The sequence below is a fragment of the Antedon mediterranea genome, chromosome 5 (assembly GCF_964355755.1).
Source record: "Antedon mediterranea chromosome 5, ecAntMedi1.1, whole genome shotgun sequence".
NCBI classification, from domain to species: Eukaryota; Metazoa; Echinodermata; class Crinoidea; order Comatulida; family Antedonidae; genus Antedon; species Antedon mediterranea.
Genome location: NC_092674.1, coordinates 25778143 through 25799875, shown reverse-complemented (window position 1 = coordinate 25799875; position 21733 = coordinate 25778143). Strand labels below are relative to the sequence as shown.

The 21733-nt window shown below is 33.1% G+C and overlaps 1 protein-coding gene across 1 annotated transcript; it reads right to left on the bottom strand.

Moving 5' to 3' along the window:
* Positions 1-1931: 1931 nt before the first annotated feature.
* On the bottom strand, positions 1932-18213 carry LOC140050095 (uncharacterized). Its single transcript, XM_072095115.1, has 7 exons — positions 18122-18213; positions 7414-7597; positions 6849-7008; positions 6151-6301; positions 5756-5817; positions 5347-5415; positions 1932-4822 (listed from the first exon to the last, which is right to left on the bottom strand). Exons 1-7 carry the CDS (start codon positions 18126-18128, stop codon positions 4718-4720), a joined length of 738 nt encoding a protein of 245 aa, XP_071951216.1. The 5' UTR covers positions 18129-18213; the 3' UTR covers positions 1932-4717.
* Between the last annotated feature and the right edge of the window lie 3520 nt (positions 18214-21733).

Below are 21733 nucleotides of genomic sequence, written 5' to 3'. Positions count from 1 at the left end.
TAGTCTTGCATAAGGTCATATGGAAGACTTGACGAATTGGTATAGTGCATATTAATTTGTTTACCTATTAATTAATAGGTTATAATTTGTCCATCCCCATGGTAACTGTATTATTAGGTGTGATATAATAATTGAGTTGAATAAACTCGCTAATTAAGTGGTTAACATCCCTACTCTAGATTGTCAGCTAATCATACTGTAATGCACTGTTCAGCGTTAAAGGTTATGCCCTAATGGCTAAATGCGTCACTACCATATTTAAGCACATCACACAAAACTAGTTTGATAGTGGAGACACTAGAGCTTCAATGTTTCTTCGTGATAGAATCATGATTCTACCAGGTTGAATCTTTCATTATGTACGCGCATATAGTTTAGCATAAAGTAGCGTATCTCAATACTAGCCTAGGGTTAGTTGATTGATTATCGCAGTCGAAAGTAATTACATGGACTTAATATTACATATGATGATTTGAATCTTATGTCACGTCGTTCTACATTTGAAGAGGCCTATATTTGAACATAATTTCGTTGAATTTATCAGTGGCAATGGTATAGGATATAGATTTGGAGGATATGCATTTAGGCCTAGATGTGAAAGTAGAAAATAAAACGATTTGTTTTTGTTTTTTTTTATTCGCGTGCAAACCCGACTCTACAGCTCACTATGTCGGTCGGTTGGTCGATCGGTTGGTCGGTCTGTCGGTCAGTTGGTCGGTAAACACTAACATATTGATATATACTATCATATTGTTCCCCAACACCAAACCCACCCACTCCCCTTCCATAACCCAGTAAAAAGTAGGATTAAGGGAATTTAAAAAAAAAACAGATGATGATAAGATGAACGAAGGATAAAAAAATCATGGCCCTCGTATTGGAATATCTTCTTACTTGAATCTTACTTGAATCTTCGGGCTCTTGATTAAGGCAAATGCCTTTTAAACGTCCTCCATTTCTTCTGTATTTATCTAGAATTGGTAGCAAAATTTATCTCCCATTGCTCTGTCTTTGTTTAGTTGATCCTTGAATGCATTTATGTTTTCTGCTTGTACTGTAGTGTGGTATAGATTGTTCCATGTGTTGACGATTCTACATGAAAAGGAGTGGCTTCTGATTTTCAGTCGGGCTCTTGGCTTTCTTAATTTGAATTGATGGCCCCTTGTTCTACTGTCCTCTCTAAAGTCAAAAAAGAATAATATATATTCATAATTATAATAATATTTATAGACGCAATGTAATGTTCAAAGAGTTGACTTACCTATATCGACCTACACCTATGTTATTTTGCCGACAATCAAGCAATTTAAAACAGATTATGCAAAGAAATGTCATTATAGTTTAATTGCTTTTTTATCTAATGAATAATTATAACTATTCAGATTTTCTTTGTGAAACGAGTCGTTAACTCTGACTGACGTCATTTTCTGTCGACTGAAGGCACCTTGATGTTGCATTTTTAATCTAAATGCAAATGTAGATCTCTGTATCTAATTATACAGGGAAACTAAGACCAAGAATACAAAGTATCATTATCGTATCATAGTATTTCTACGAGTAGGCTATTCCTAACAGTTTGCAAAAATACAGACAATTTCGACCGAGCGCCCCCTTTCAAAATAGGTCGCGCTATCGAATAGGCGTCGTCGTCACAAAATAGTGCTTTCAAATTTAGACCTCAGAGTTAAAACTTGCATTTTTCCTATGCAACAGTGTCGTCTCAATGTATAGCAAAAGCTCTTCCAGGTATAATTATTTATATTTCAAACGCAAGTTATATTTCAAAATTTTCGCCACTATCCTCAAAACAATGATATAGGAAGATCGTTTACCAATGGTTAGTGAAGCCATCGCATCAATAAGCTTCTGACAAGTAGTAGGCCTACAAAATAACGAAAATTGGCTAAATTTATTCGTACTTTATTTACAACATACACAGTACCTGGCTTGTTACCATTAGCATAACGTACACTGGTCTTCCGTACCTGCAATGAATCCCGCGTTTCGGTATTTATATCTGGGTACGTAATTCTATTAATTGATCACGCATAACGGATTGTAACTAGCGCCATCACACCTCTATTATTGTCTTAAACCATAGATATATTATAGTGAACTATTTCAATTGATATCCTTATGAATAAACAAAAAGAGGTTCGGCTTATTACCGGGCAAATCATTAATCTTCATGATGTCACCAAAAAAACAAACAAAATACATGCAACTAACATCATTTTGAACAATAAATAGTTTTAATAACAATATTAAGAATACAGCCATTGTTATATGAAATATTTACAAACACTTTATTTTAGTTTTCTGAATTTCCATGGCGATCTGTTTCTTTTACATTTCCTAAAAAGTTTATTACTATAAATTCCCTATAAAAATTGTACCGTGTAATTCGATTCGTCGAATGAATATATAATTTGATATTAAAATGTTTATCTTATAATATAAAAGAATCCCTAATACAATTAGTATTGCCTTATTCAAAAATATTTATCATTTTAAAAACCGTTTTCATTGTCCAGCAATTTGTAATACTGTAAATACTAGGCGTGTCCAGCAAGGGAGAGGTGGAAGAGATCTCGGCTACGATGTGACTGGCAGGATAAAAAATAGTTAAAAGTCGAGTTCAATGTCATATCTAGACACTTCAATGAAGTAGTTTGTGAAGCAACTCGACCCATCAGAATTACTTTAATTTATATAAGTTGTTATGGACGGTCCTTAATTTGGAAATCATCTTAAATGCGAGGCTTGTAACATCTTAAAACAGAAGAAATTCAACTTCAATATAGCGCCTGTTATGTTTGTATCTTCCTCCACCCTACCCCGCTGGACACCCACAGTGCATAATAAATCTAATTTTTTTTTCCCGTACGTGCTAATATAAGAATTATTAATAACTAATGTATTTTGATTAATTAATCTATTTAAATTTAGTTTTACCCTACTACCGGGTGGTCATTGATTAGCTAAATCAAATACAATGTTAATATTTAATTATACAATAATTCTAACAATATAGGATTTTGTATTTATAAATTTAATTGTTATATATAATATATATTTATGCGATTAAAGTGTAATGTACGGATTATTCTAATCGTGCAAATAGCTGAATATTTAATACAACATTGTGTAACACACACCTTTCAAATTAGACATACTGCAATTTAATACTATGTCACATATAACCTGAATTGTAATATTCTTCTCATTCCAAGACAGTAGTACAATACTCGTTACAAATACTAACACGATGCAAGTATAAATAGCCAAAATTTTGCTAAAGATAATGCCCGATGCGCATGAGTGAGTTACAGTGCGTGCGTGCACACGCACAGCCTTATTTGGTATGCCAATAATTTATTCATTACACACCATATTGATGTTAAGAAAAACATGTAGCATACTTAATTGCGCTGCTGATGTGGATTGTTCTTTGTCTGATGTTAGCCAATGAGATACTAACATATACTTATCAGTACGACCCTTACATGATTTACAGTAGGCCTACATTCATTAATATTTACAATTAATATAGTTTCATGGGATTATCTTATTGTACTGTATGTCCAGTATCACGGGCAAATTCTGTACACAATATTACATGTTGAGCCTGTATTATGTATGATACAGGTGTGTTATCCTGTTACAAATGCAACGCTGTATACAGAATTTTGCCCTGATACTATAACAAATTATACATACAGTACCGAGAGAATTGGCTCCATTTTGACTTTGCCGTGCAGATTTCTAAACAATAAGCTATACTTTCATTATAAGTGCAACAAACATTTAAAATTGGCACATTAAAACAGCATTTAAAAAAATCAATCTCATATATAGAAATCCGTCATTGCGCACTTTTTTTAAAGCTCGAAATTTCAATTAAATTCTGAATATTTATCAATAATAATATCACCGTCTTGTCACTTAAAAAATCTAAATATAAACAATATAGAAATTGTAAAAATGTAAATACAGTTTTAAAAGATTGATTATAGCGAAGAGTAAAGTTTTAGGCCTATCCATGCAATAATTAATGAACAATAAATGTGAACATTAAAATACACTCTAGGCATAATAATCGCAGCACCACCAGGATGTTAAAGCGAACTGGGCGATTAGAACTCATTAGAATGGGGTTGGGCTAGAATTAGAAGTTTGCTGTGTGTTAGGTCTAAAGCTGTTGGGCCTTAATTGAGCAACTGAGCATCGAGAGCATTATCAGAGGCCAGCGTTTAGTGAAAATACGAATATAAAAACAGTTGACCTGCTATTGACGTAATTTATGAACCGTGGCATTCATGCACCTTGAATGAAAAACTACCGTAATTCAATTCAATTATCTAGATCTTACCAAATAGTCAAAGCTATAAGATCCGGTAAGGTAGTTAAGGCATACCACCAACATAGAATCAATATATTTTAAATCGAATTCGTAATACTTCATTATAGATTCTACCAACATTACAAAGTTTTAGTTTAAAAACTTTCTTCCACTCTGCGATGTTTCTGAGTTTCATCCCAAAAAATAGTTTAAGTGTTTCAAATTACTAACATAGCTACCAATCTTAAACAGATTCGTAACGAACCGTGCACATGCGCACAACACACTTGTGTAAATCGACAAAATATTTACAACAGCAGCAAAAACAATTTGAAACGTATAAAGATTGAAGTAGAGCTTCTTCTGACCATTTCTTTACATTTTAGACATCGCAGTACCGTCCAAACCTTCTAGTGTTTCCGATGGCTTAAGAAGTCTCAGGTAGCTGTGGTTGGCCACGTGACTTGCTAAGAAAAGCACCTAGAAGCATTGATAAAAAAAACATTACTTTAATTAAATTACAATAAAGTAAAGATTTGCAATAATACTCCCAGGCACTGTGTCCAATTCTACTGCTAAAATAGTTTGGTTTAAAAACACTGTTTTGTCATTTCTGCAAATTCCTTTAAAAGTTATGTTGCCCAAGAACAGTATCAAGTGAAATACAGAATCGGTTGATCGGTCTGTCAGGTTTCTTTTTTTGTGTTCAACGTTAGGTAAGAAACAATAAATCGAGACTTATGGCAAGTCTACGTCGAATAAAACTTCCATCATACTATACACCTCATCTATTGCCCCAAGTCTGTAGTTTTGGTTGTCTTTTTTATGTCGACGTTTCGATTTTTGTCCGAATACTACGAAAATACGAGCTCGTGTATTATACGTATGAAACGCCATATATGTGCCAAATTATTCATCCTTTTAGTAATTTCGATCTAGGACCTAGACTATACACACACATACGATGTGTACCGGTATACAATCTTTAATGAGTAGGAACCTACCTGTGAAATAACGATAGCACCTGCTGAGACCAAGCAACAAATCAAGTTATCATTCCACAGATCTTTCATCTTTAAAGAAAAATACAAATTAAACAAAATAATACGTAACACAATTCTTTGTTTATAGCGTAAACACTAATATCCTACCTTCTTCACTTAGAGGTAGACTATTACTACCTTTTGTTTTCACGCAACGCAACGCGACTACACGAAACTATTCTGCGTATCCTCCGATATTTTTGACCGGGCTCAGAATTACTTTTGTAATACATGATGAGTGTACTACACTTAAATGAACATAACGTTTCACAATAATTACAATTTCTTATTATAATATCTTAATCCCATTTGAAATAATTGTAATTTAACACAACTTACATACATAATTAGATTATAATATTATAGTTACCGAATCGCAGAGTCTGCTAGCACTCATGGCATCAGGATTTTGAGCAAATCCCATAACTTCACCTACAAAATAAATGTATTTAGAATGGTAATGTTTGTGGTAGATATCTAGGTTTGTCAAGAAACGTTGAAGGAAGGTTGTATATGAAAGAGAAAGCAAACAAATACAATGAACAGATTAGAAAATAATTACATTAGATTAGTAGAACACTAAAGTTTTAGTTTTTCTCAGAAAGATTATCAACATTAAAACATACTTGGAACTTTTAGAAAAAGGTTATAATTATTCTATCTTTATTGAAAATCCTAAGGAAAGAGATGGTTAAAATCTATTCATTTTAGGCAAGTATACTTAATTTCATTGTATAATGTTGTGGAAAATTCGACTATACTCACCGTAAACATCTAGATCAACAACAGCTACTTTAGTCATTCCGTTTTCCGATTGGCAATACTGGTCCAACATGTAAACACCAGCCGCATAAAAAGTTCCACATGCAGCCGCACACAGCCATATTAAAAACATCAGAAACGTGGCTCCAATCAGCTAAAAATCAAAACATATACTGTGATCAGGGAGGAAATGTGAATGTAATTACTAAGCCTATACATTAATTCGAATAGAAATAAAGAAGATTAGCTATTTTTGTATGGTGAAATATATAGAAACTGATACAACATGAAGGCAATAGTGTTCTTATTGCCAAATAAGTTTTCAGTTTCCTATAGAAACTTCCAATTACAATGATTTGAAGTGTAATGAAATGTATAGAAATGGAAATAAAATGAAATTCATCTCACAAAAGAAAAAAGAAACGCCCCAAACACATTTAAAATACACTTAAACCAGACAAGTTTTGGTTTACTAGAAAGTGTTGTTTTCAGAAAAAGACATTAAGACAAAAAGGACTATAGGACCTTTTGCACCTGTCTTTTTGAATTATTTTTGTAAAGTTTCTAATTTGTGTCGATTCGATTGATAATTGAATAATTGAAGAGATTAGTTGAAGGGATACTGATATTCTTTAGGATTGAAACTGCCAAATACTATCCAGTTAAAATCTCTATTCAATATAAAAAAACCAATTAATTACCACATCGGTCCAGAATAATCCGCAGCACTTTTTCCATTTGCCGATGCAATACTTCATTCTGGTAGGTCCTGTCTCAAGGAACGCCACAACAATACCAATTGCCACAAACACGGCAGTTACAATGATTAGATATAATGTTCCATCTTCGATGTAATCAAGGCTGTAGTAGTAAAAATAGTTTAAACGTTACCAATGAGGGAAGTAACCATCAATTTGCCTTGTGTATCACTCAAACTTAATATTAAACAATAACAGTGTAAACTTCACAATAGGAAAAACAAAATGTTTAAAAATCATAAAATATAGTGGCACATATTATTTTCAGCGTAGTGGTAAACATGTCTGGTAGAGCCTACAATTACAATCAGGATTAAAGTATCAAAGTCTCAATGAACTAAGTATAAGTCAAACACTTTTAGATAGTCCTGTTTTAAATGAATAGATATGGAATTATTTGTGAAGATGATTGTTTCGCTTGTTCTAATTGACTTGTTTTAGATTTTACAAAGTCTTGTGAACTTTATGAGCAATGGTTTAAATTGTCTCTGACTTTATCTTTACTTACATTTTGGTAACATCCTCCTTCAAATCAGGTTCATCGTCTGAAATATTGAACTCATTACGGTAAATATCAATCGCACCGTCGATTTTAATTCCAAGATAAATTGAAGCCGCAGTAAAGATTATTCCAGCTATTAACGACAGGTACGGAACCCTCCGTAGACAATGACAACAACTACCGCAGTTAACTGTAAAATAACGATAACAATATAGATTAAAATAAAGTAAGTAAAATATAGTGAAACTGTATCTATTTCCGTAGGAATATTTGGTAATACAGCACCACATGTGTTTCACGTGTATCTAGTAGTAACCTAACCCTTATCACCACATGTGATATAAATGAGATGCTGACGTATTTACAAAATATTCCTATGCTACTTCGGAGACAGACAGTATGGAGATACAGCACTGGGAATCGGATAGTGAGTTCGGTCTAAAAATCCAAAATCTTAATTTCTCTCGACAGAGAAGGCCTAAGAGACTGGCCTAGGTTAAACAAAGTCAGGACAGTTTCAGGCTCATAGGATACTAAGTTCGAGAAGGTTTAGGTACCATGTTTACACAGACCGTGAGGCAGTTTAGCGGGCATTCTTATGCTTTTCTGGCAACTCCTGCAGCAGATCTTACAACATTGGCCTCCTTTCAACTGGAATATATTAGCAATGCCGTGTGTATTAATGATCGGACAACTCTATAGAAATTTATATTAAGGCCTACTTTAACAGACTAATCGACGCAGGCCAAAATCATTCGTGTAAAGTATTTCCTTTTTTATAAATAAGTAAAATCACGAGGTATGTGGTTTGCCTTGATATCATGTTTTACTTAAATGTCAATTATAAATTCTGGTTTGCAGAATTAGGGCATACGTGGTACTTTTGTTTGGAAATCGTTTGTGTGAAGAATTTCCTTCTTTCAAAATAAGTAAAATCACTAGGTAAGCATAAACACTTCTCTATCAGGAAGAAATTATCTTATTCTATACAAGCCTACTTGTGCAGTAAAAGCACACTTATTTCAAGGAGGTATAGTACCATTCTATTAGACTTAAATCTAGAAGTAGATCTTACGAGTACTTCCCTGCGTGATAACTGAGACAGATGCATGTATAAAGGGAGAGCCAAGCAGATTTATTAGGCCTATTAAATGCACTTCTTATCTGTAGGTTCTTCTTCATAGACCAACAACACAATCGTTATTATTACTAGGATTGGATCGATTGAATCTAAACATGCATACTGATATCCCAGCATATTATTAGAGAGTAACTCACACTTGAGGAAACTCTTTGAAAATACCTTAGATGTGGCATTACTAATAGAATCAGTTTATTTATAGTTTCATCTTTTTATGTATTTTAAATGTTGGTGGTTTTTTTTTATATCTTTAAAAGCCTGTATTAAAGGTTACACGCAATCTGACTATTGGCCACAAGTTGTAACGTTGCTACAATTTTTTAAAATAAAAGTATATAATAATAACAAGGCCATATACATGGCTGCAGTCGCGTGCTCAAGCTAGTGTTTACAGACCAACAGAACGACCAACCGACCGACCAACCTAATAATGGTGGGATAGGAGGGGAGGGAAGCGAGTTACATGATGATTCGTAAACTGACATACCTGATAATAATAAAAACGCACACGCGCTTCTTTTTCCATTATTACAGTTAATTTTAATTCCAGCTGTCTAATATGATGCTCTGTTTATATTTTCGAAAATTAGTTTATATTATGCTAATGATGATATGACAAATAGTAAATACTTGCTAATACAAGTACAACATATTTTATTCAGGCCTACAGAATCATTTTTTAATCAATTTATTCAGTAACAAATGTTTATAAGAATACAAAGTAAAAATCAAATTCTTTATTTAATTTATTTTCAATTTATATTTTGCTTTGCTCTTACGATTGGAATATAAAACAATGAAATATAATGTGTTCGTGTATATCACGTTGCAGATATGTTCCATGGAAATATTAATAATGAGATACAGAAATATTTTTAATATACTGTTTCATAATAAGACGACTCTAGGTTAACGGTTGATAGAATAAATTGACCATGACTTAAATTTCTTTCATTTATTCAGTTCTATGAGCTGTAATACTAGTAAAAATTAAGCACAGAGCCCGTCTGCAATTTTTTCTTCAAAACGTATATAGTTTCGTCATCTTCAAACAGAATTCATTTTGTAAAAACACGATTGTATTCTGTCAAAATTGTATGTTAGATTGCATGCGCGCTAATTGTCTAGCCCTGGGCGATTTTCATCGTCGTCGTATCATGCACACGATTTTGCGCAGTAATTTATCTTCAATCTTAAATACCTTATGAATATTGATAACCTTAGCGATTTGCGCAGGGACTTGATTGGTGTTTACCATTAAACTCCCGGGTCGTCGTGAGCAGTCCTTTGTTTACCTGGAACGTGTCTTAATTCCACGGTACTTATTGATTATTTCATTTTGGGTAATTTATTTGAGCATGATGAATAATTAGAAATGGATTCGCAAAAAATCACTTAAGCATGGAGTTATTGATGCTCTAACCAGGGAGTTGTCTTTATAACCTGTAGGACTGTGACAATGACGCGCAGCGATGAATGTAGCTGGGCTAGATTTTAAAAAGTGAGCAGCGAATCGGTTCGGATTGATGGGAGGGTCTTCCATTGGGTGTTGTCGAATCCCGGGGTGCGATATTTCTTTTCGTAATAAGTTGGAGACCCCTCATGAAACGTCACAAAATAAACATGAATATTCATTATTCATATCCATAAGGTGTGACGTAACTACAATTCGCTAATGCAAACTCTTTCCGTCGAGCCGTCTGTGTAGTCGAGTGGATTGAGACTATGGACTTTACATGTCGATGTATGGGGTTTGAATCCCATGAGCAACTTCTTTTTACTTTATTTGAGTCCCCAACTTATGTACGAAAAATAAAATTGTTCCCGAGGTACCGCATACCCCATTGAATGACTGATTAATGATTCCATTCAAAACTCTAAACTCCTTCAAGACCATTTTCAAACAAGATCTTTAATAATTTAGATTATTGCCACTTCTCGTCTATGTTAATTTATGTACAGCGCATTGAGAGCTTGCTTAGGCCCTATATAAGAATGAACTAGTTTTAAAACAAATACTTTCTATCTCGTGACTTCAGTATAAGTGAAACCACTACTTAGATAGGCCCTGCAGATCTATTTGATTAGGAGGTGATTTCGGTCTTTACCAATGCCATATACATGACTGCAGTCGCGTGCTCAAATTTGAGTTAGTGTTGACCGACCGACCAACCGATCACCCGACCGACATAGTGATCTGTCTCCCGTTTAGAATTCATTATTGGTTCAATTCTGTTTTTCTCTTAGCGTCAACGATCGAGATATTCGATCGATTGGTGTACCGACTCGACTGTATCTTGTATGTACATATTGCTATGTCGTTGGCAGCACAGTAATTACCAATGCAATTCTGTAAACTTATCATAACAATAATAACGATAACTCAATTTGATTTAGTCAAGTCGATTACGATTATGCTTCACCAATGTTGAAAGTAATGACATGCGATAATTGTGTATAGGTCTTACCTGTTATAAAACGCATGCCACTTCATGTCAAAGTGCTCTATAATTATATGCAATACCGTATGCATTATTTAGCAAAGTTGTATTGATTTCTGAGGTACTATTGACAATATATCGGTATATCTTTATTCAAAAAAAGTCAAATGACACAAACAGCCGATGGCTGAAACCGTAGTCGTACATTATAAATATAAATATACAATAAAAACAGGTAAAATATAAATATATTTTAAAAAGCAGATCATCAAAATAACATTACAAAACATTAACTTCATTTAACAGTATAGCTATAGTAGGAACAAACAGATGATATATGTGGTATAGTCAACAAAGTATCGATTTATGCTTTCTTATTTACTCTAAGTCACTACCATATATTTGCATTTGTATTTGTATTACAAGCAATGTAAATTGATTTTTTAAAGATGACAGTATTGAAATAATTGCCTTGGAATAATTATAATGTAATATAATATTTGTATTGAAATTTATATAAAAATTATTTAGAAATGTATGCCAGTTAAATATCAATAATTTACCAAATTCATTGTTATGATTATATATTAGCAATTCGTTGTTGACGCGACTTAGAGACAATGTCTGTCTACGCATGTGGTATCAATAACAATCTGTATCAACATTGCTAGGCCTATCATAATCCATCACCGTCATATTATACATCTTCATCAATAATACTCATATCGAATAATATTGTTATATAAAATTGATCAGTTTACTCCCTAAAGCTTGGTTCCCACGCAACACAACGACGTAAGCTAAACGCATGTCGTTAGGCCAATCACGACGCGATAGATCTTCCCAGCTGTCTGCGCTAAAGCTTGGTTCCCACGCAACACAATGGCGTTAGCGCAACGCAAGTGAGTTGACCAATCACGATGAGATGGATTATCCGAACTGTCGCTTGTGATAGGTCAATATCACTTGCTTTCATGCGCCTACGTCATTGTGTTGCTTCCAAGTAGAAACCAAGCTTTAAAGCTCAGATACAGGCATGAATTTTAAATATAATATCTGGTTAATTGTACATAAATCAAATATTTGTAACAGAAATCAAGACGAAAAAGCATGAATTTCCCTTAATATGGTCAAATACAAAATTTGGCAAAAATTTGTCATAAGAACCAAGAAGACTTTTTTTCAGTAGTTAGGTAGTTTAACCTATGTAATAACATGTCTGGTGACTCCCTAGAAGGTGAAAAAAGATGGTGGATATACGGTGGATAATTTTGCTTTAGCATGAAAATAAAAATCTGAAGTTGAATAAAAATACTAGAAATGTAAAATTCAAGTTATATTACCTATAGTTAGTCATCTGATAACATTTTTTACCACACCGTTTATTTTTCATAGCTTTTTAAAATGCCTCTCTATTTACAAAATTTGTGTATAAAAGAATAGAGATTTTACTGTGTAATTTGAACTATCCCTCCACTGATAAGAAAGCGCTTATTTTCAACAAGCTCGTGTAACACAAACAAAATCTCAAAAATTATGAAACATATGGGAAACTATAGATCAATAATTATTGGAATGTATGATCAATAGAAATTTTTTGCCCGCAACTGGCCTTTAAGACTAGGCCTACTACATGGAGGGCGATGAATATTTTCAACGTAATTAATAAGAAGTTTAATCACACTATTCCATTACACTGTATTCATAACATGATTGTTTTGATGTATAGTTGTATTATAATTATGGTTTTTTTTTCTTATTATAATGTATATTTGTTATAATTTTTTTTTAAACGTCATTGCTTCGCTGATTGAGTTTATCTACATTTAAAATTTCTGTTCTATTATTTAAACTGTTTTATTATTGTGTTGTTTTTTTTTGGTTTAGCTAAATGATTGTTTTGTTTGAATTGCAATCGTTCTAATCCGTGAGCTTTGAAATCACATCGATTTTCTAATTGTGCGTTAAAAACAACATGGCGGGCCTGACGATCGACTTAAAACTCGTTTCCTGTCAACGAACTGCAAATGGTAGAAAACAATAGGCTAGGCCTAGCTTGGTAGAAGCTAATAAAATATAAATCGATTTGTAGAAACGTTGAACCCGTGTGTATGTATATCTCTCAGTTATTTGACGATGAACTATTTAATAACGCTTATAAAATTATGCGAAGATCATAATTGGAAGTGGTTATAATGTGCATGTGAATGGGTTGTATGGATAATAATAACTCGTTAAAATTTCGAAACGGAATGGTAAAATTAATATTTCAAATAGATAAAAAAGAAACTATATCAGAGAACCATCCTAATAAATACGTAATAATACAATTAAGAAACAGTAGTCTACGTAAGAGAACCGAGAGAATGCCGAACTGCATTTACTGAGCTCGCCTTGACTCGTAATAGTCAGTTGATGTTGCCTTGTATCAATTGAGGACATTTGCGGTTTATTTGGTCCTCTATAGATCCCACGGATCCACAAGGTAGCACCTATTATAAACGACGGAAGGTGAGATGGATCAGTACATTTCTATCCGAAAGTTGCACTAGGTTCTTTAAAGTGCACGCGTACTGAACCTCCGGGAAGTCCCCATATCCGATAAGATTTGTTCGAACACCATTCGAAGAGAGCATTGAAACTGTGGTGATTTTATGGTTGCGGATTCAATACCACTGCTTTAAGTTGATTATACATTTTTTACGGCATGATAAATAGCACAAAATAAATAAATACATAGTACCACATGTTTATACACGATAATGGTCGTTGTTGTTTAAAGTGATGTTCATAATCACTGGAGTTCAAAAGACGGGCAAATTAGCTCGCCAATTAATTATGATAAGTCAACAGTAACGGTTTGATACAAATACTAAGGTTTGAACTTATAACCAAACGCAAATCAATTCAATACAAACACACGCACTCCTTAATTAAATTCCAGCAATCAGGCTCCGAAAGATTGAAATGCAAATTCAAAATGTCAACCATGAAAGCCAGCAATTGTTGTGCCATCAGAAAGTTAATTGTGGAATTGAATTATGTATTTTCCGTAGGACTGGATCGTTTGATGATGCCTTTTCAATAATGGGTGCGAGTCAAATCGACGTGTTCCGTCATAAATACTTGTATTGACATTGTCATAGGTTCTACTCCTTCATTTTGAGCTTTTGAGCTGAATATTGGTCGGTCATACATTACCATAGTCCTAGTAGTAATTTACACATTGAGAGATAGGTAACATTTTGGGGATACCGGCTTTGACGCATGTAATAATGCTTGGTGAAGTTTAGACGTGTTGCGCCATAATACAAAATGCCCATACACAAAACGTTTGGCATAAAACAAGCGCATTAACACTAAATTCACCTGAGCCCCCTACTTATATAGGCCAAAAATAGGTATGATAGGCCAAACCCAACTACGCTTCAGGGTTACATTTCTAATCTTCCCCAGCCGGCCCAGTGCGCACCCAAGGGAATCTCATCTCAACTGCATCAGTTCCCTGTAGCAAAGCTTCTTAATACACTTAACACTAACCGATGTAGACAACGATGCATATGCTATCTATAATGTATAAAATACGATACTAGATAATAGCACTTATCAGTACATTAATACATTATATATTATTATTACATAGCTCGATTGAAGTATGCATATTATGACTAACATTGGTAGGTCGATGCTCATAATATCGTATCGTTTACGTTTAACGAGCATTACCAAACACATAAAAATTATACATACAGTGTGGCCTCGAAATGATGGTTAGTTATTTGTTGTGGTTATTAATTAATCTTTTTATTCATTCATTATTTAATTATTTATACAAAACCATTTCGTCAGCAGAAACCTATTACCGATCGTATCCGTCCATATTGATGTTTTTGCATAAGGCAGCATTGACGTTACTTACTAAAATGGCCGCGTCTTAGGATTATGTAATGAAAATGCTACACTGCTAATTCTGTCTTTTGAGATCGCAAACTTTAGAATAATGACACATTAAATCTATGCATTCACATATCATAGACGAGAATACGAAAGTTATTATATTAATTAATGTAAATAACAACAAAAAGGAATATTTGGTAATACAGCATCTCATTTATATCACATGTGACCTCCTGTATCATGTACGGTTAGTTCAGAGTTAAGTTACTACTAGATACTGACAATCGGCTGGTTAAAAGAGAATATTTAACTATCACAATACCGTAACAATATATTGGCCTACATGTTGGTTATAATCAGGCAAAATAATGCATAGGCCTTTTTTGCATATTTATCATGATATGCTATTAATAATTAATCATGGTTATATATGGACTTTTACTATAATCTCCTTGATCCAGCGGTGTTAAACACATGTGATGTTGTATTACTAAATATTCCTATGATACGGAAATAGATTCAGTACTGACATTCGGCTGGTTTAAAGATGATATTTTAGTCTCACAATACCGTAACAATATAGTGGCCTACATGTCGGTTATAATCAGGCGAAATAATGCATAGGCCTTTTTGCCTATTTATCATATGCTATTAATAATTAATATGCCTAAATAAAATATCTTTGCATTTCAGAATTCTTAGTGGCAATTTTTTTTCGTAAAAACTGACAAAAAACTTGCAAATCAGTTAACAATTTGATAAAACATTAACATATTGTTATCATAGCGTTAATATATTTATTTAGTTACTGGCCTCTCATAGGTTTAGTTTACCAACTAATTCATCATGGTTATAAATGGACTTTTACTATAATCTCCTTGATCCAGCGGACGGGTGGTTTTATTTGGAAACTGTCAAATGAAAGCTATTGATAATGCATTGTGTACTAAGTGTGAATAATGCTTGTAATATAACAGTACCTACAACAGAATCAATATAATTATAATAACAATTATTATAATAGCGTACGGTGTACGTAGACCATATTTGAATATTGCGACGGTTATCGTTTGTTTAAGAGTAAATTAAGTTGAATTTTAGTTTAGAACAAATACCATGTCAATTGATGTAGAATTTGAATAGATTATTAAGCGAATTGTTTTAAGTAAGTCAGTAAGTAAATAAATTCATTGTCATTTGTAATTATATAAAAAACATTTACATTGAAATGAATTGAACGGTTTCGGCTAACAACAAAAATAAATGGAAACTATACGTTTTGTAGTATACTTATGTGTAATGTATTATTATTATTATTCACTGTATGAACACAGTATAACTCAACGCAATAAGTATAGACTTTTATGAATACAGATTTTCAATATTAAAATAACAATTAGCATCCAATATGCCACAGGCTTATTTAAATATACTGTAAAACTTTCTTTTTAATTCAGGAGCAATCATGTCGATGTGTAGAAGTGTTGCTTGTATTTGTTCCAGCGTTGATAACAACTATGATTGAGGCCTACAAGATGTATCGTATTAAACTGAGAATTTATATTATTGTATGTCATTTAGCTCGTTGACCCGTCCCTTCCCAAAAGGACTGTATAATAATTCTTCTTTTTTATTGTATTTTGACATGAATTAAATGTTTCTTCATAATTGAAGTATGATTATGCATAATGAGCGATAATTTCCTGTTGTTATATTATCACATATCATCACGAATATTATTAATAATATGAATTTTTATTTTCTAATATGCTTAGTATATGAAAATTATAAGTATATTACCAGAGTAATTTTGTGTCACACTATTGTAAAATTTGTATAGTAATTAAAAACATTGGTAGGCTACACTGTAGGCCTACGGTACGAAGTGACCCTTCGATTCCACCTATGCCTCTTGTCAGATAACCCTCAACAAGCCACGGACTGGCGTGATATTTGAACGGATAATTAACAGTAGTCGTGTTCCAATTACATTTCATGCATTTACATGAGAGCCATTGGTTATCGGCACCTCTGTAATGTTACCTCATTTCATTATTGCATTAAGTGAATGCGTACCCAATGGAAATAAAATACCTTAATTAAAAGAGCTGACTTACAGAGCCAGCGTTGTGTTGGCGCTGACAGTCCCCATCGATCGTTCATAATTATTCATTTCATTAACATTTATTTTGGCAACCAAGAACGTACAATATATATCGTACTGTATAACAATATATGTAAAGCTCTGTCAAACTAGTTTGACAAAAAGCAAGTGTGATGTGGCCAAATATAGTGATATGCACAAATATGGTAGTGATATGCACAAATATGGTAGTGATATGAAATCATCATGTTCATATAATGGGCACATCACATTTTTTTGTCGCATAAAGTTTGATAGTGAATACAGACCTTAAGATGCCCAAACGCCTAGCGTACTACGTCATGGTATTGAAGTTACGATGTCACTCGCACTCATTAATATTAATTAGTTAGAAAATGTAATGACCCTAAACATCCCTTCCTCACTACCTAACGAAAATTCGACCTTGTAAACTTTGTAGGCCTACACATAATTTCAAATTTGTTTCAACTTATATATATGATAGAAAAACAAATTGACTCGCATACGGTATTATATATACCACAATGTCTAATAATGTACGTATAGGCCTACTATCGCACACAGACGCAGTGAACGCAATGTTATATCAAGAGAGATCAGTCCTTGGTTATACGAATTTATTTGAATCAAAAAAGAAATTATTAAAAAACATAAACAAATCCTATACATTCTCTGAGGCTCTTTAAACTAAAATGCTTTCATTTACATCGGTTTAGTTGAAAGTTACGATTGTGAAGTGAATCATCAGATGTGTATTCGTTTCGCTGCATAATAAATAACTAGTATTCCGATAGTCTGCATACACGGAAAGGTATTGCGGAGAAACTTAGACGCAAACAAAGCGCATTAATGTATGACTTATCATTTTAATGACGCGCTGAAATGATCAAAATGTCAACGCCATATAGAGCTGCCAAAGAATATATAAAACAAACATAAACAGTCTTGCTACGAAACGCTGTTTAAACAATAACATTGATTAAAGACCAAATGCAACTCGATGTACTAAACTAATATTTTGATCCAAATCATGATCTCTAATGAATAATAGTGTGTATAAATTATTTTAGTAATTATAACGCTAGAAAATAATAATAATTATAGACTTACCTCCCATGGTTCTATCTGCTAGATATAGTATGCACGGTCAATCCGGGTACCAACAGGTAAAAGGCGAGGGTAGGAAGCATCGGCCGTGCGGCGACGCAGTTGCATACATTATACGCTTCATCGACCCCGCATCATGCAATACTTAACTACTCAGACTGGTTTGCGCATAACGAATAATCATTTTCTGTTTATGGAAATCTCATTCTATTGTAATGAAAATTATCTATAAACGGTATAATAATATTAAAACCACACCCAGCGTTATATCTTATTTTGCTATTATATACATCGAACCAGGATATATTATCGTCATACATATTTTGTTTACGAACGCGCATATTGTAGTTAAATTAGGTCAGCGCTGCGTATTGCGTTTATTATTATTATTATTATTATCAAAACCATCCAAATAATGTCTAAATAAATTTCGGCGTTAATTAAAATTAATGAAATAATTGCAATAACGTCAAATCTAAAGCGTCCTACATCCCCACCCCCATCCCCACTTTCCGATACCCTCCTTTTAGTAAGACCTTGAAAATAATAATTCCAGGCACGGACCTCCCCTTTGGTCCTTATTAAATCCCTAGATCTGCCCATTTGATCGTTTGGATGTACATAAAATAATGACGTATATTTCTAGACTAAAGTAGAACACCGCTATAAAGGTTATAGGCCTACCCCTATTAAGGGTACATCCCTATTAAGGCTACATCTCATTAAGGGTACACTCTTATTAAGCGCACCCCTACACCCCTATTAAGGGTACAATATAGTATTGAGGGTACTCTCCTTCGGGAACATTTTCCAGTGAGGCGAAATATACGAGAAAAAAAACACTTACAGCTAATCCCTATCAAGGACACCTGGGATACTGTTTTGGTCCCGGTGGTGTCCTCTAATAGGAGTCTTATTGTGTTTAGTTTCGGATAGGCATATATTTGTTACATAGATCAATACATTCACTGAGTTACTATCCTGATAGATTATTGAAACCAGGCATTGCAGCATTATCATATTCAAATGTATATTTAGCTCAGTAACAATGAACCGTACAAAACTAAACTAAATAAATTTCCTGGATTTAGTGTAGTAATAATAATAAGGTAAAATGCTACAATATCGTTTCCATAGAAACTGTATCAACAAGGAGCGTTCTTAATTGCCATGGATACAACAGCATCAAAACAATCATTATATGATATTTATCCATCATGGGCGCAGTCGATCGATCATGTTTTTTTTTCTAGTTTAGTTTGGAAGCTTGAATCAGATATTGTTCAAGCCATTGTTATTGATTCAATTGAACATTTTTCAGAAATTTCATTATTTCGCTCTTTCTCATTTCTTGATATTCTATGGCACGGCCATGTTTATTATAATATAGCAATACGTCATATACGTCATAAAGAACAACATTTTTGATATCATTGGTACACACATTGTTTTACATGAAATAATGGAAATTTTAACACAATCGCAGGCAGTAAAATTTGGTTCAAGTTGTCAGATGTTATTATTTTCATGACAAAACAACTCTAAAAATTTGCTTTATGTAATGAATTTCGTATGTTTGTCATGTGAATGGATTAGGCCTATCACCAGTGAAAAAAAACTTTACATAATTTAATATAATAACTTTATATAATGGCAATTGTGCCTGAATGAAATGATAACAAAACAATGATACTCATTGTGTTTTGAGCTAATTCTAAGTACAATTTTTGAACTTGTTCACTATTAATTAATGTTACTATAATATTATGCCTAATGTTATCAAATTCATTGTAAAGTTCCTTGATGAAACAGTAATAGACACTTTATGAGAAGTAACAAGTACGCCTACATCCTGCATCTCCAATATCAATTACAACAACAACAACAACAACAACAACTAAGCTACGGTTATGATAATGTTTATACAGTTTATTTCCTAAATATTTTCCAGTGTCAATGATTGGTAATGCGAAGGTAAAAGAATAAATATACACTCCATTCTTCAACCGTCACTAGATACAATTTAACTGACTATCGCAGTTCATTAAGATACAAGCATAGATGTATAATATACCTATATCATTTTAGTAGATAATATTGCCTCTGTCGCCAGATGGTGTACATGTTGAGTTAAGATGTACATTATCTAGTGTCAGCTGCAGAATCGGAGAGGACTAATATTTAACAAAAATACAAACATGTTGATTAAAATATTATGACGATTGACGTATTGTATTGGAAATTGTATTCTTCTTGAAATAAGCTTTGAATTGATACCAAACACGACAATATTTCTTCAACTTTGATACTTGACCTAATATGTAATGATGGATGTCTCTGTAACTGTGTAATTATGTATATCAGCGAATAAATAATAAAACAGTGATCATTATAGTACCAATACCAAAACATTAGTATGTATCGTATTGATTATGGGCAGCCATCATGGAATTAAAAACGGCGATTTTGTGGCGGCTGAGTATATGGCATTATTTGTCCAGTATCATAGGCAAATTCTGTAATACAGTGTCATATGTGACACCTGTATCACATGTGAAGCCTGTACAGGTTGTATGCTTTGTAAGCTAAAATGCACGATTCTTGTGAAAGTCCTGTAACTGCTCCATCACAGCAGGTTTCAATTATTTTATTCGAAAGAAACATGTATATCAAAACAAACCGAGTATAGTTATCATGACTAATAGTAATAACAACGACACAACATCACCACCGTAATAAATAGTGTCATAGTATACAAATGCATAATAAAAACGATGATTTTCCAGCTCCGTGGATGCGTTGTTATTAATGCATGAAGAATGACAATATAAGTATTATATTATTTATTAAATGAATAGGATATAATGTATAGGCCTTATTGCATGCAGTAGCCAATGTTATGGTAGAACTCTTATTAAAGAGACATTTTGGTCTAAAAGGTGTCCCCTTAATGGTTGACTAGTACTTAGTGTTATTTTATAATATTTCCTTGTTCGGAAAGTATCTGTACCTTCTTATTAGGGGTGCTCCGAAACAGGGTGTCCTAAAGGAGAGATCAACTGTATTATTATTTTTATTTACCACCGGTGCTTAATAAAATGTTTTTGAAAAAACTCATGGATTGAATCCCCCGTGTCTAAGCGTGCGCGAGTGAATGAATATTCTGTTTAGTCGGTATATCAATATAAATTCAAGGATGCTTGATCAATGAAAGAGGGTATAATTGACATGAATATTCATAGAAAAGAGTAAAATAATACTGGTTGTATACTGCACACTCAATGAATATTAATGTTAATGCAAAATTAACGTTATTTTTATATGGATATTGATTAAACCGGATTCCAGTGCGCCCCTGCATTCCTCTAATATTCACCAACCTTTGAAAATATCTACTCCAAAAACCTTATAACCGAAAGTCACGTCGTTTATGATGGTGCACATTTTGATTTTCCTAAGCTATGTGTTTCATATTTGATCCTGTATCTTGGTATTTGCCTGTTATATTGTATTAATTCAATACAGTACTGTCTGCAAGTTTGCACCTATTTAATTTCTTTTTTAATCATAAACATTTATGTATTCCACATTTGTAGACAATATCTTTAAATAATA

Coding starts and splice junctions, on each gene's coding strand:
- LOC140050095 (XM_072095115.1), bottom strand. Junction 7,009..7,413: donor AAGGAGGATGTTACCAAAAT/GTAAGTAAAGAT, acceptor TTACTACTACAG/CCTTGATTACATCGAAGATG. Junction 4,823..5,346: donor GTGCTATCGTTATTTCACAG/GTAGGTTCCTAC, acceptor CAATGCTTCTAG/GTGCTTTTCTTAGCAAGTCA.